Source organism: Schistocerca cancellata, chromosome 4 (assembly GCF_023864275.1).
Source record: "Schistocerca cancellata isolate TAMUIC-IGC-003103 chromosome 4, iqSchCanc2.1, whole genome shotgun sequence".
In the NCBI taxonomy this organism is placed as follows: domain Eukaryota; kingdom Metazoa; phylum Arthropoda; class Insecta; order Orthoptera; family Acrididae; genus Schistocerca; species Schistocerca cancellata.
In genome coordinates this window covers 774,865,811-774,879,493 of record NC_064629.1, presented here as the reverse complement: position 1 = coordinate 774,879,493, position 13,683 = coordinate 774,865,811, and the positions used below count along the sequence as shown (strand labels likewise).

At 34.5% G+C, this 13,683-nt stretch overlaps 1 protein-coding gene across 1 annotated transcript in view; it reads left to right on the top strand.

Annotated features, from left to right (window-relative positions):
- The window catches only part of LOC126183777 (P protein), a 61,321-nt gene extending 56,057 nt beyond the window's left edge, over positions 1 to 5,264 (top strand). The window contains exons 15-17 of the mRNA XM_049926014.1: positions 493 to 751; positions 2,304 to 2,397; positions 4,801 to 5,264. Of these exons, the coding sequence (XP_049781971.1) occupies positions 493 to 751; positions 2,304 to 2,397; positions 4,801 to 4,885 (438 nt within the window). The 3' untranslated portion in view covers positions 4,886 to 5,264. The remainder of the gene's footprint in view (positions 1 to 492; positions 752 to 2,303; positions 2,398 to 4,800) is intronic.
- The last annotated feature ends 8,419 nt before the right edge of the window (positions 5,265 to 13,683 follow it).

Here is a 13,683-nt window from a genome sequence, read left to right as displayed (position 1 = left end):
ACAAAAATTAGATTCGCAATTACAAATTTTCATTACTGTCCTTTCAATGCTACACTGATACAAACTTATCATATGAAGCATCAGAATAATCTCCTACATAAAATATCAAAAAACTTGTTCATGAACTTGCAGTTCATATGAGAAGTGTTCAAACATCAGTATCCAAGAACATAGGACATGCTCATTAAAGAAACATTCCTATAAATTCCATAAAGTTCCATATACTGAAGAATTCATAAAATATATGGCATACACCTAAAACCTTATATTATACAATTATACAAATTTTCTGAAAATGGTTAAACAGACATTTCACTTCTACACATTTGTATACATATGATACATTACATCATAACTGAACCACCACCTGTCACATACAGAAAAGCCATATTCTTGTGTTAATGTTTTGTTGAAAATTTACATAATTTTATCATATAATGTTTCTCATGAAGGTGTTAATGCATGAATGATGATAAAGGTGTCTGTTTTCAGGCACTTTCAAGACTGGGTTTAATAGAATGGGTTGGTCAGCAAACAGAAAATGTAATTCTGTCTGTCTCTGAATCTGCTAGACTGGCAGTGGCAATTGAGTTAATATTGTGGGTATCGGCAGCAATGTCATCACTCGTCGACAACATTCCTCTCTCAACGATGATGGTAAGAGTAATCACTTCACTTGCGAAGAAAGAAGAATTGAATCTGCCATTAAGACCTTTAGTGTGGGCAATGGCTTTTGGTGCCTGTCTAGGAGGTAAGAGACTTGTGTATTAAAGCATCTTTGATGTTTCATGCAGTTATTCCAGTGTACAAAAATTAGTTCCTGTTTAATATTTGGAGCTTAAAATTCCTATATTCATTAATATAAGAAATTTCGAACTTCTGCTACATCCACATCACATGTTAGCATATGTGCAGTGCTTTTCTTAGGTGGAAAGAGTGTTACCAGAAACACTTACACCAAACCCTATCTATATAAATTTTATTGCAGTCAATAATAATGAAATTTGTAGAGTTCAAGAAAGTTTCCTCATGACTATAGTCTACAGCTACATTGGTGGTTAAAGTCTTAATTCCATTTTCATTGGAAGGCCTATAGATGAGATGCAATCTAGATCAAAGTGTTCTCATAAATTTTATTTAAACTAAAGCACTGAGTATGTCAAGATGGTAAAAACTTGGTTTATACATTGTTACTAGGTTATACTGTTGCATGCAGTGAGGAAATATTTTCAATATGTGATGTAAATGGTAATTACTGAACTAGATGTAATGTGCAGAGGAGTTACAGTGAGCATAAACAAACAAGAGCTATACCACCCAACTTGTAGAGCCAATACAATACATTATAATCAAAGATGAAGATGCACTGTTATCCCTATCTTAGTGGCTGTGCACCCACTGTTAGGGCAGTGTTGAAAAGTTTTTTCATCCCATTTCACAATTTTATCAGCTTATTCCTTACGTTGTAAATGTTAAAGTGCAGTCATCTGCCAAGTTCTGTTGTCTCATAACATTGCGTACATGTCTACAAATTTGACTGTTTCTGTAACAGTCCTGTAATGCAAGGACCTGATATTTCCCAGGATGTCATTTTGAGCTAATACTACAATGCACTCATTGTAGAAACTATTTACAAATCACTGACGTGAATCACTGGCCATTTCGTTATGAATAACTTTGGTATTATACAAAATCCCTGTGCAGAGCTTGGACCACACACTAGTAACCTTGTGACCATTCACTGAGCTTAGCTTATAGTGAACTTGTTGCCAAGGTTTTCAGTTTGAAAAATAAAATACCACACAACTCACTTTACAAGAAACTGCCCAGTACAGTGTTTGCTTGCGTCAAACAAGTTAATAACTAACTGTGCTTATGGCGAGGGGAGAAAGAAGGAAATGGTACTGGCCATTGATATACTGCATGTCGAGCAACAGTAATCCTTCTCTCCCTCCTCCCCCACTGCCACTGCCCCAACCTGCCTTATGCCACTTCACTAAAGACATTATGCCACCAAATCTTGAAGGAATAAAAGGTTCCACATCAGCCATGAAACTGTTATCAAAAGAGCTGGCAATACATAAAAGTACTGTAATAATGGAAAAGTAATATCGACAACAAGCAATCTATTGTTGGGAACAGTGCACACATTAGTGCTTTAATACAGACTTGTCTAACATTAATCAAAAATTGCTTACAAAGGTGACTGTGTGGATATGTTTCATAACAAGTCATAAAATTACTCAAGATTGCAAAGGGTACACAATTGTCACTAATAAATCAATTTTATTTTCTTATTATAGGCAATGGTACATTAATTGGCTCATCATCAAATGTTGTCTGTGCTGGAGTTGCTGAGCAACATGGCTACAGGTTCACATTTATGCAGTTTTTCAAGTAAGGAAAAATTTTATTTATAGATTCATTTAAAATCAGTTACTCAAATTTATTTATGCTATTAAAAAACTAAAATTTTGTTAAGTTAGTAATTGCTGGTAGCATTCTAGCGAATCCTGTAAAGGTTTTCTAAAAAGACCAAAGCAAAAGTGTATTTGAAGAGAAACAGATCACCAGATCACCAGAGGTGCAGGAATGTGTGCAAACTGGTGGAACCAGATAGAGCTGATAAATTAGGGGACAATATGGTCAGGTTGTTGCATGACTCACATATACTAAGAATCATTTTATATGATACACGCCAACTTTAAAAATGGTTTTTTATGGAAGTCTCATGTGGTTTGTTTAGTGTAAAGGGCAGCTTGATAGATATTGCCTAGAGACTGATCATTTAGGGTTCAGCACAAGTTGTCTGGTGGATGCTTAACTGAGTTGGCCCAGTGGTTAAGGAATTGAATCCCTATTTTATGGAAGTGTTAAACTGTAGTAGGCCACAATGTGTAAACTGTAAAGAAAAACTGATATCACTTTGGCCCTTCTTAATAGGCACTTCAAGGTGGTGTTCCTGGGAATTTCTCTGTTCGTGCAACAATCAGCATGTAGTTGTAACTACCAAATAAGAAAGTAGTTGGCAAAACTGTTTTGCATTTAGGATTTGAAGTAATTGTCAAATCCTGGTGTGAATAAAATCACAAAATTCAGTGTAAAAAAAACTTGTCTTAATTGTGAAAATTAGGTATGGGCCATAAAGTGTGAGGGAAAATTGTCAAATGGTGTCTTTCTGAAATTAGGATGGAGTAGTGCAACAAATCTAATCTAATTCTTAATCTATGAATCATTACTTCTGGGCAACTTTGTGAGTAGCTTGTGATAATTATTAGCTTAGCAAATTCAGACTGAACTCCACTTCCTAACCTACCTTACACTATGGATAAGTAATAAAAAGGAAGTCACCATAAAACAAAACTGACTTGTTTTTAACTGACTTGTTTTAACTGTCTTTTTTATCTTGAAGCAAATTAAAGTGTAAATAATTTAAAGACCATTGATGATGCTTTACCTCAAAGTGAAATGTGTCTAGCAAAAAACGCACATTTTTTGAAGACGCAATGACTGACTGAAAATACTCTTAAGAACATTAAATTTTAATGCTCAAAATAACCGGTTTCTTCCCATTGTTTACTTAAAATTGTACTCTAATTTGCTGTGAGAAAATATTTCTGACCTATATAATACTGCAACATGCAGATTGTGATAATTTCCACTAGACACTGTTTAGTCATGAAATGGCTATAATTAAAGTGGTTCTTAATTGGCAAAGATAAATTATTCACCTGGTTAGTGCTGTGACGAAATACGGTAAACTCTCAAAGTAGGTTTGATATCGCACTCCTTGCAGCCTGCCTTTATCACTGTGATGTCTTAAAATACCCTTTTAGTAGAAATTAAAACATGACTAATAGGCATTTCACAACAGATCTAGTGCACAAATTTATCTGCAGTTATCTGCAGTTATGACAGTTGCCACTGAACCAGTTATTACAGAAAATTTTACATTTATGGGTTGAGAGGGTGCTATATTATTATGGTATTTGTAAAAAGGCTTATAGAGGAAAATTATGTGATGACTTATCTATTGTTACCTTGATTACCTCATTGTACAGATTTTGATAATTGACTAAAAAATGAATGTTTTGGTTAGCCAAATTTTAGTGTTTGGATTGTGAATGGTAAAGATACATTGGATTTCATTTGATGCTGTACATTGAATGTACATGCAATACAGGGCATGTCAAAAATAGAAAACTTAAATTATCACATACTTCCTAACCATTTTTGTTACATTCTAATGACTTTAACACCAACAATACATATAAATTTAATGTGGTAAGTACTCCTCAACACTGCAAAATTCCTTTTCCACCAGACAGTCTGTGAGGCTCTTTGAAAATGTAGTGTCATGTACATTGCTCTGTAGTTCTTCAGGCAGACTTCTTATTTTCCAGGAGCAAATGAGCTGCAGTGTTTGCAGATATGTATGCTCTTCTCTCCAGCTGTACCACATTTTGGTCACAGTTCAGTAATATCATGCCATCTGCATACAAAATTTTCTTCTCCTTCCCTTCAACACCTATGTACTCTACAAACATATTAAAAAGCAATGGCCACATTACAGATCCCAGCAGCACTTGATATTTGCCTTTGGTTTATGATAGATATGCATTCCCTGTTGATAGATATTGTTCCCTGTATGAAGTGGTCATGACTGATGTTGACTTTTTTTTACCTTCCACTGCTACTGTAGGTTATTTGTTAGGTATTGTATGCTAAGACAGCATAGTTTAGCATTAGCTTGAAAAATATTAAAAATGAATGACTAACAAAACACTTTTATTTCCACAGGATTGGGATGCCAGTCACAGTTGTCACTGTAATAATAGCCAATGTGTACCTTATAATATGCCATGTTGCTTTAGAATGGCATTAAATATTGAAACTTTAAGGAGACCAATCCTTTGTTGACCAGAGAAATGCAGGGAAATTGCATTTTAAGGTTTTTGAAACTAAGAATTATTCTGAGTTGTAGGTGATGCTCTGTGATGAGGGAAGTACTGAATGATTGCCACCAGTGTAAAATTAATGTATTTGATGAATGAAAATCTCAATGTGAAATCTTATTTATTCTTAAAATGATATTTTGTATATGTGGAAAATGAATGCTGTAAGCTTTTTAAAGTTTGCTGTATATAAAATACTGATTTTATCTTTACATTTAACACTTCTAGAATTGTTCCAGATTCTGGTTGATGATTTTTTACCAAGCACAATACTAAAAAAATTAACAGTAGTTCCTATAATTTACTGTAAAGCTATAAATTACTTCATAAGACAATTCCCTTGTCAGCTTTAGAGACAACTTCAAAAACCCCCTTTTTTGAATTCGTTTTATCCTAATAAATTAAACACAATTAAGTATTGAAAATGATGTGCAAGCTCTAAACATAAAACAAGAACTTTAAACAAGAAGTCCAATTTGTAATTGCAATGTCTTGTGAACATGTATTTTATTCACAAGCTCATTCCAAATAGATGAATCATTTGCATTCATATTTCCTAATGAATAAATGAAAATGTGCTGTAATGAACTAAATAAATTCTGTGAAATATTTTTTTCAGTCCTTAAATTTAAACATACTTTGGCAATGATGTTTTTTAAACTTTTAATGAAACTTTTGTGCATGAGCCACATGTTTTTGATGGTATGAGTTACTTCCTGTAACTTGAAAGGAAGTGGTTGAACCATGGCTATTTTACTACACTGGTTTGTAGGTAAAACAGGACACTGCAAGGAGTTAGCCAGTTTAGAAATGAAGGGTGAATGACTTTAAGAATTTTTAATTCATGGATTATCACACACAGTCTGGTAATGTCTTCTACCCCCATTATATATAATCTAAAAGATACAAACAAACATTCAGAACATTGATACTGTCCATCAAATGTACCTACAAAATTCAGATTGTGCATTCTGTTGGTGCAGACCATTTTTCACAGCCTGAACTGAAAGACAGAGGACAACATAGTGGCTGAACTGAGACAAACTGAACTTTGAAATAGTTAGGCCAGAAGTTCTGCTAAAAGTAGGGGATGCAGAAAATTATAGACCCATAAGAATAATAACTGTTCTGTCTAAAACAGAAGCAGTGTTTAAACATCATTCAAAGTGTATTAGAGAAACAAAATGATTTCAGTGAAGTGTAATGTGGGTTCAGAAAATGAAGACTGTGCTGACCAATTTCATAATGCTCATGGAGGCCCTAAATCATTAACCTCTAGCGACCCCTTGTATCAAATATAATACATCTGTTCAAATCATGTTCCTACACAATGTGTGCCCTTTTTTTCGTAAAAACACTGTATCCTATTAAATACACTCTGCAGAACAACCAGGCAGCCTATTCCTAGTTCTCAGAATGACCACTAAGTGTCAGGAGCAGTCAGTAACAATTGTGTAAACATGGCATCAAGAAAGGTTAGTATTGTTAATTCATCATTTACATACTTCTAAAGAAGTGCAAAAATATTTTTAACTGTTCCCTGACTAATTATATCAAAGTGACATGAAAGATGAGTTTACTTCTGAAAAATTCTTAATTTAGTAGATGTATCATATTTGATACATTGGGTCTCTGTGACTACATTTCATATGGATGTGAGCAAATGGCAGGCGGCTACATTTTATATTGTTCATTCATTGTTTCAACATTATTATTTTTAAGATTTGTTTCACAACTTTAATAATGGTATAGGCATTTCTAATGCTTTCTGTATGAATAAAACTTCGCAAACGGGATGTAAAAATCCAAATATTATTGACAGGTACATTTGATTTAGAAATAGCTTAGCTTCTGGATGAGTTCTTCGTGGTGGTGGTGGTGGTGGTGGTGGTGGTGGTGGTGGTGGTGGTGGTGGTGGTGGTGGTGGTGGTGGTGGTGGTGGTCTAGAGATCGAACACAATGCTGCTACCACAGAAGAGTACATATTTTAGTAGTTTAAATAAGCATGAATGTTAATTATTACAAAACAATAATTTTTAAGAAATATTATTCTATTTTAATTTTCGCCTTGTATATCAACTGCCATGATGTCAACATCATAGTTCTAATGCAGAATCTGTTGGTACAGGAGTTAGGAAACTGTTCGAATATTTTAGTAGTATTTAAATGAAGATTTGTTCAGTAATATGGCAGAAAAACCAAAATAAAAGCATGTTTCATCACATGGAAGATCTCTTACCACCACCACCCTAGATGAGATCAAGAAATACTGGGCTGTAAGTATTGTGATTTCAGTTTTTGGTTCTCCTAAGCTTAGGCTGTCAGAAACAATGTACTAGATATCCAGTGGTTGCAGTAAACATCAGCATAGTTAGTTTCTACAGCCTTAGAGCATATCTCAAGGTTGTTGATGACCATACTGTCAGTGACAATGAAAAAACGGACAGATACTTGAAACTTTCACCAATGTTGTCAATGATTAGAAAAACATGTCTACCATCTTCGTCCAAAGAACAGACAGACAAACAAATGGTGTCATTCCATGGGAAAGTCCACATGAAACAATACGTTAGAGGAAAATCTTAACCTGTGGGCCTGAAGAACTTTGTAATGGCTTTAGCAAGTGGACTAAGACTACCCTTAGATTTTTATGTATGAGAGTGGACAGAGACCAACTAATTCAGAGAAGACGCCTATGCCTGAAAAATTACATATTGGAGGGAAAGTGGTATTGTAGTAGTCTGATATATTGCCAGCAGGAACAAAGATTTTCATGGGTCAATATTTCACTACTTTGCCTCTTCAAAGTTCTCTCCTCAATCACGGAGCTATTTGAGGGTGTGGAACAATGATGACCTCAAGGTTACCAAAAAGTATTGGCTTGAAAAAGATGGACTTCTCAAATGTGAGGGAAGAGGAAGTTTCAACCAAATGGTGAGAGATTGTGATGAGATTCCAATCATAAAATGGCATGATCATGGTGCCATTCATTTGGCTTCTACATACTCAGGGGTAAATTCTGTGGAAACTTGTCGAAGGTGGAGCAAGCACCAAGGTCAGCATATAGATTCCTTGCCCTTTTGCTGTAAATATGTAAAACTCTCACATGGGCAGTGTGGATCTTATGGACAGGGCCATTAGCAAATACGCCATGAAAGACACAATGAGGAAGTGGACAACAGAGGTACTGCACAATTTTTTGATTTTGCTGCTACTGCTGCATCATGTATTCAATACAAGAACACTGCACTGGAAGAGTCCTTCAAGATGGATACTGCTGAAAATCTTTTCAGCACCACTGAAAGAAAGGCAAACAACCCAGACAGATGTGAAAAGGAAGGTGATGAAGGTGATGAAGAGGAAAGTGAAGAAAGTGGAGAGGACAATGAAAAGAGATTAGTTCAGCCAGTACCACCAGTGGCCAAAAGGTACAAATGTGCTTTGCACATGCCAGAAATGGATACCAAAAAAGAACAGATAAAGATGCAGAGGAATGGGTTGTTCGAAGCTAACGAATGTCAAACGTTTTGAATGTATGGTGTTTTTGTGCTTTACATTGGAAAGAAACTGTTTCAAAAAGTTTCATACTTAATAACATTCTGCAAAATTTTTAAAAATCTGTAAAAAGTTCATGTAATTTATATTTCTAACAATTTATATTTAAAAAAGAACATGGGATGAGACAATCATAACAACTTTGTGAATTTTCTATCATGAGTAGGAATGTATGTAATGCAATAAGCAAAAATAAAGTAACATTTATTTTTTCACTGTGTGGCAGATTGTCTTGTTAGCAAGCCAATGTATTGTATGAGACACATGACCTGCAACAATGTGTAAATATAAAAATATATTCATGGATATTTTAAAATCAGTGGTGCCAACCAACACATTAAAGTTTGGAGTGTCCAGTTTACTCCAAAACGCTGACTTCAGGCCTCTAGAGGTTAAAGTAAAGTATATGGCGTGTGATTAAACATTTCAAAATCTTTTGATTGTCGCAAAATGGTTAGACGCTGGACTGCTGTGGCAGAAGAGTAAAACCTACAGCCATTATAAGTCTTTGTTGAAAAGACAAATGTTAAAATAAAATGTAAATCCAGAAATAGATGTCTACTATGATTCTCTGCAGGTAAAATATGGTGTTGCTCAAGGTTCATTTCTAAGACTTCCTGCTATTTCTTACATATAAATATGCACACAGCAGTAAATGAAAAGGTGATTATGTATGTCGACACATCTTTGTTAGTGTGTAGTGACTTGGTGAAGGATTTTGAAGACAGCCAGTGAGAATATGTGAACAGTAGAATGGTATTTTAGAGAACAATTTTATTGTTCAATGGGAAGAAAACAATGTGTACTAAATTTGAGACACAGAACAGATGAAAGGATTTTATTCTGAGCATTGGGGATTCAGTGGACTGTAATAGGGTTCTGGGAATGGAGGTGGGCAAATTTTTGACACAGGAAAACACTGAGATGTTGGAAAAAGTACAAATATCTCTAATGAAAAAGTGGTAAATGGTGGACACAAAAATCCTGCTGACCATGTCATACAGACTTACCTCCCCACACATTGTACTGCATACCAAAATGGGGAGCAGCAGGACCAGATACATATTCAATTTTAAAACTTCAAAATATCTTATTTACAAATGAGTCCTACGAGGCTTTAGTCCTGCCCTCATAACTTTTCTGTACATTTCTTATGAAGTTGATTTAGCTAAGATTGTTTAATGTTGATCACCTATTACACCATAAAGGTCATGATGGACATTAATTACTGATAAATGTTAGGTTAACTGCTAAGTATATAAACACCATTAATGAAGCACTAAAACTGGTAGTGGAATTACCTTCCTTTCTTGCAATGTAGAGGCAAACTTCAACAGATTCGTGAAAATTCTCTCTCAAAAATTTTAATGTGTTACCCAATAATATTTTCAAAACATGGTCACTAGTAAATAGAGAAATAGGTAAATCTGGAAAAAATAAAACTGCAAATCACTTGCTGATAAATGCCACAATAGAACCTGATCAAAATGTCAATCTATTTAACAAGTACTTTGATTTTTTAAGCCGATTGCTTCTGTTGGTTCTAGCATAAACAAATACAAATTCAGAGGAACACCAGTGTCAGGAAGTATGACGCCAACAAGTGAAGAAGAAATAATTAACATCAGTGGCTTGAAGGATTCTCATGCAGTAGGATATGATGGCTTAAGTCTGGACACTCGTAAGAAATGTTCATAAAATTGCCTCACCTTTATCAGCAACTATCAACTTCCATATGGAAGATGGTCTATTTCCAGATGAGTTGTAAATTGTGCTAGTTGTGCCTATTTTTAGAAAAGGAAACAGAAATCTAGTAAACTTTTGACCCATACCTGTTCTTCCTATAATATTTAAAATCTTTGAGAAACTTGTATACATAAGAACCTGCAACTTCCTGGTAAGCAAAATAATTTCTGAGGGATGGTATAGGTGTGTCAATGGGGTCATCCACCACTACAGCAGCATCCAAAGTAATCAAAGATGTCACTAAGGCAATAGATACTAAAGAACGTGAATCTGTCATCTTTCTAGACTTAAAAGAAAAGCATTTGGCTGTATTGATACGACCATATTGCCAAACTATGGAACTATAGCATTAGAAGTGCAGCTCATAATCTGATTAGATCCTACTTTACAAATAGGAAGCAGTTTGTGTCTATTAGTACAACAGAGGGAGCATACAAATCACACTAATGAAATTATTAATTTTGGTATTCCATAGGAGTCAATATTATGACCCTTCTTTTAATCATTTGTTAATGATGTTCAGTCTATAACTAACCCAGCAACATCTATCTTAAATGCAGATGATTCGACATTAATATGTCGCAATCCACGCTATTTGCAGCTTGAAGTGGAATCAAATACTGCTGCAGGAATAATTCTGCAGTATTTTAACGAAAACAAACTAAACACAAATGTCTCTATTGAATTTGATCAGGGGAGGCAAACTCACGAAAAACAAATTTTAATGGGTGACAAATACATTAAAGAGAACTAGACCAAATTTCTTTGCCTTACACACGATGCAAAATTAAACTGGTCTGATCATGTAAATGATACCTGAAAAATGCTGTCCACTACCATATATGCCCTAAGAAAAATAAGTTTTGTAAGATTACCGCTCCATAAATATATTTCACACCATTTGAGTCCTGTCTGAGCTATGGAATAAAAGTATGTGGATCCAGCAGTAAAGGTAATATGGAAAGTGTACTTATTCTACAAAAGAAGTCACTTAGAATTATGGGAAAGAAGTTGTCAGTGAGTCCTGCAGAAATTTGTTTCAAGAACATAAAATAGTAACTGCTCATAACCTGTATGTACTTAATATAATTATTTTACAAAGTTTCAACCTATATTCTAATATGAACAGCTCTACAAGGGTAACAAAGACTTAAAATAGTCTTATAGATGATATATTTTAAAATATAGAAAGCCCAGGTACAGAAGTTTTGAATACTGACCTAGGAATATCTTACCATAACGCACTTTTATAATAAGTGCTCACAGTTCCAATACATACAAGAACATTACATGATATGTATAACTTTCTCTCCCAAAAACTGCAATCAGTTTGGTATCACACTGACTAACCAATCGTGGGCAGAAGTATTGTCACAAACTGATACAGATGCTGCATACAATATAAATTTTCAAATGTGCTTTCCAAAAAGATTGGTTAAAATCAACTCATCTAGCCATAGATACACATGTTCTTGGATCACATCTGGCATTAAAAACTCTATGAAACGACTAAACTCTGAAATGAAAACTAATACTGACCCTAATTTTAAGAAAGTGTGTTAGTAACGACAAAAAAGGTATATAGTAGAGCAATAAATTTAGCAAAAGTATTAATGATAGACTAATCAGGAAGTCAGACAATAAATCAAGGACCACATGGGAAATTGTTAAAAAAGAAATAGAAAAAAAGCTGTAAAGACCAGGATATTGTGCTTAAATCCAGTGGTAACATTAAAACAAAGAAGGAAGTCTCGTCCAATTACATTAACAACTACTTCCTAAGTGTACCTGATAAATTAAGCAAGAGCTTTACCAAAGAACAAAAAACAGCAGCACCAAAAGTACTCAGTAGCATGATAAGTCCCATTAATAAATATGAAATATTGAAAGTAATTAACAGTATGAAACCCAAAATGGCTGCAGGACTGGACGCAGTGTTAGTGACAATAAGTCACCTCTCAAATATTGGAACCACTGGTACATATTGTCAATTTATCATTCAATGAAGATGTGTTCCCCCAAAGGCTGAAAATTTCTAAGGTTAAACCATTATTCAAAAAAATGGGGATACACATAGGATATAAAACTATAGACCTGTATCCCTCCTTCCAACTTAATCAAAATTTTTTTGAAAAACTGATGAAAATTACTCATAAACTACCTTGACACCTTCAATCTTCTAAATTGTAATCAACATGGTTTTTGTACAGGTCACAGCACAGAAACACCTATATAGGCCTATGTGGAAGAAATTGTTAGAAATTTAGACAATAAAAAAATGTGTAGTAGGAATCAACCTAGATCATTCCAAGGCCTTCGATGCAGGAGATCATCAAATTCTCCTTGACAAACTGGAGGCAATAGGCATCGGAGGAATTGGGAGGAAATGGTTTGAATCCTATCTCCAAGATAGAACTCACGTTGTGGAACTCACCTAATCTAAGAACAATCAAAAAAATTTGGTATCTGATGCTAAGAAAGTGGCAGGTGTCCCCCCAAGGCACTGTTCTTGGCCCTCTGTTATTCCTAATCTATATAAATGACATTGAAAAGCCCAACAGGTCATAAAAAATTATTTGTAGATCACACAAGCATAATTATAAGTGATGACAGCAAATTCTGTCACTACAGCTGAAAAAGTTCCGAAGAGTGTTCAACAGTGGTTTTACGATAAGTTAACACTCAATTTAAATAAAACAAATTACATACAGTACAGTAATGTAAATAACAAGGGTGATCACCATTTATCATTGAGTGAGTGACCATGAAATAGAGAAAGTCTTGTCTACAAAATTTTTGGGCATGTACATTGATCTGCACCTGAGCTGGAAAGACTGTCACATACATATCAAAAAAACTCAATTCAGCATGTTTTGCACTGAGAATCTCTAGAGTTTGCAGTGCAGAGTGTACAAGATTAGTGTATATGGTTTATTTCGATTCTATTATATCCTATGGAATAACATTCTAGGGTGCAACTAAACGTCTCTTGAGAGAGGTTTTTAAATTACAGAAAAGGGCCATTAGAACTATTACACACACCTCTCCACAAACACACTGCACGCACTTGTTCATGCAACTAAACATACTTACAGTACCATTTTTGTACATATTAAAAAGCATACTGCATACAAGAACATGCTGGAGTAGTTTACATGTAAATTCAGATCTTCATGACTACAATACATGTATCTGTAAGAATCTGCATGTAGAAAGAACAAGAAAAACAAAAACTCAAAAAACATGTGAGCCACTATGGAATAAAGCTTTATAAGGCTCTGCCACTCTGCATCAGGGGAACAGAAGATAAAGGAAAATTTAAGTCAGAATTAAAAAAGTATCTGATAAATGTTTTTATGGCATAGAGGAATATTTTGAATCCTTAAATCACTAACTGAAAGTTGTGTTGTCAATATCATGTTCTCAT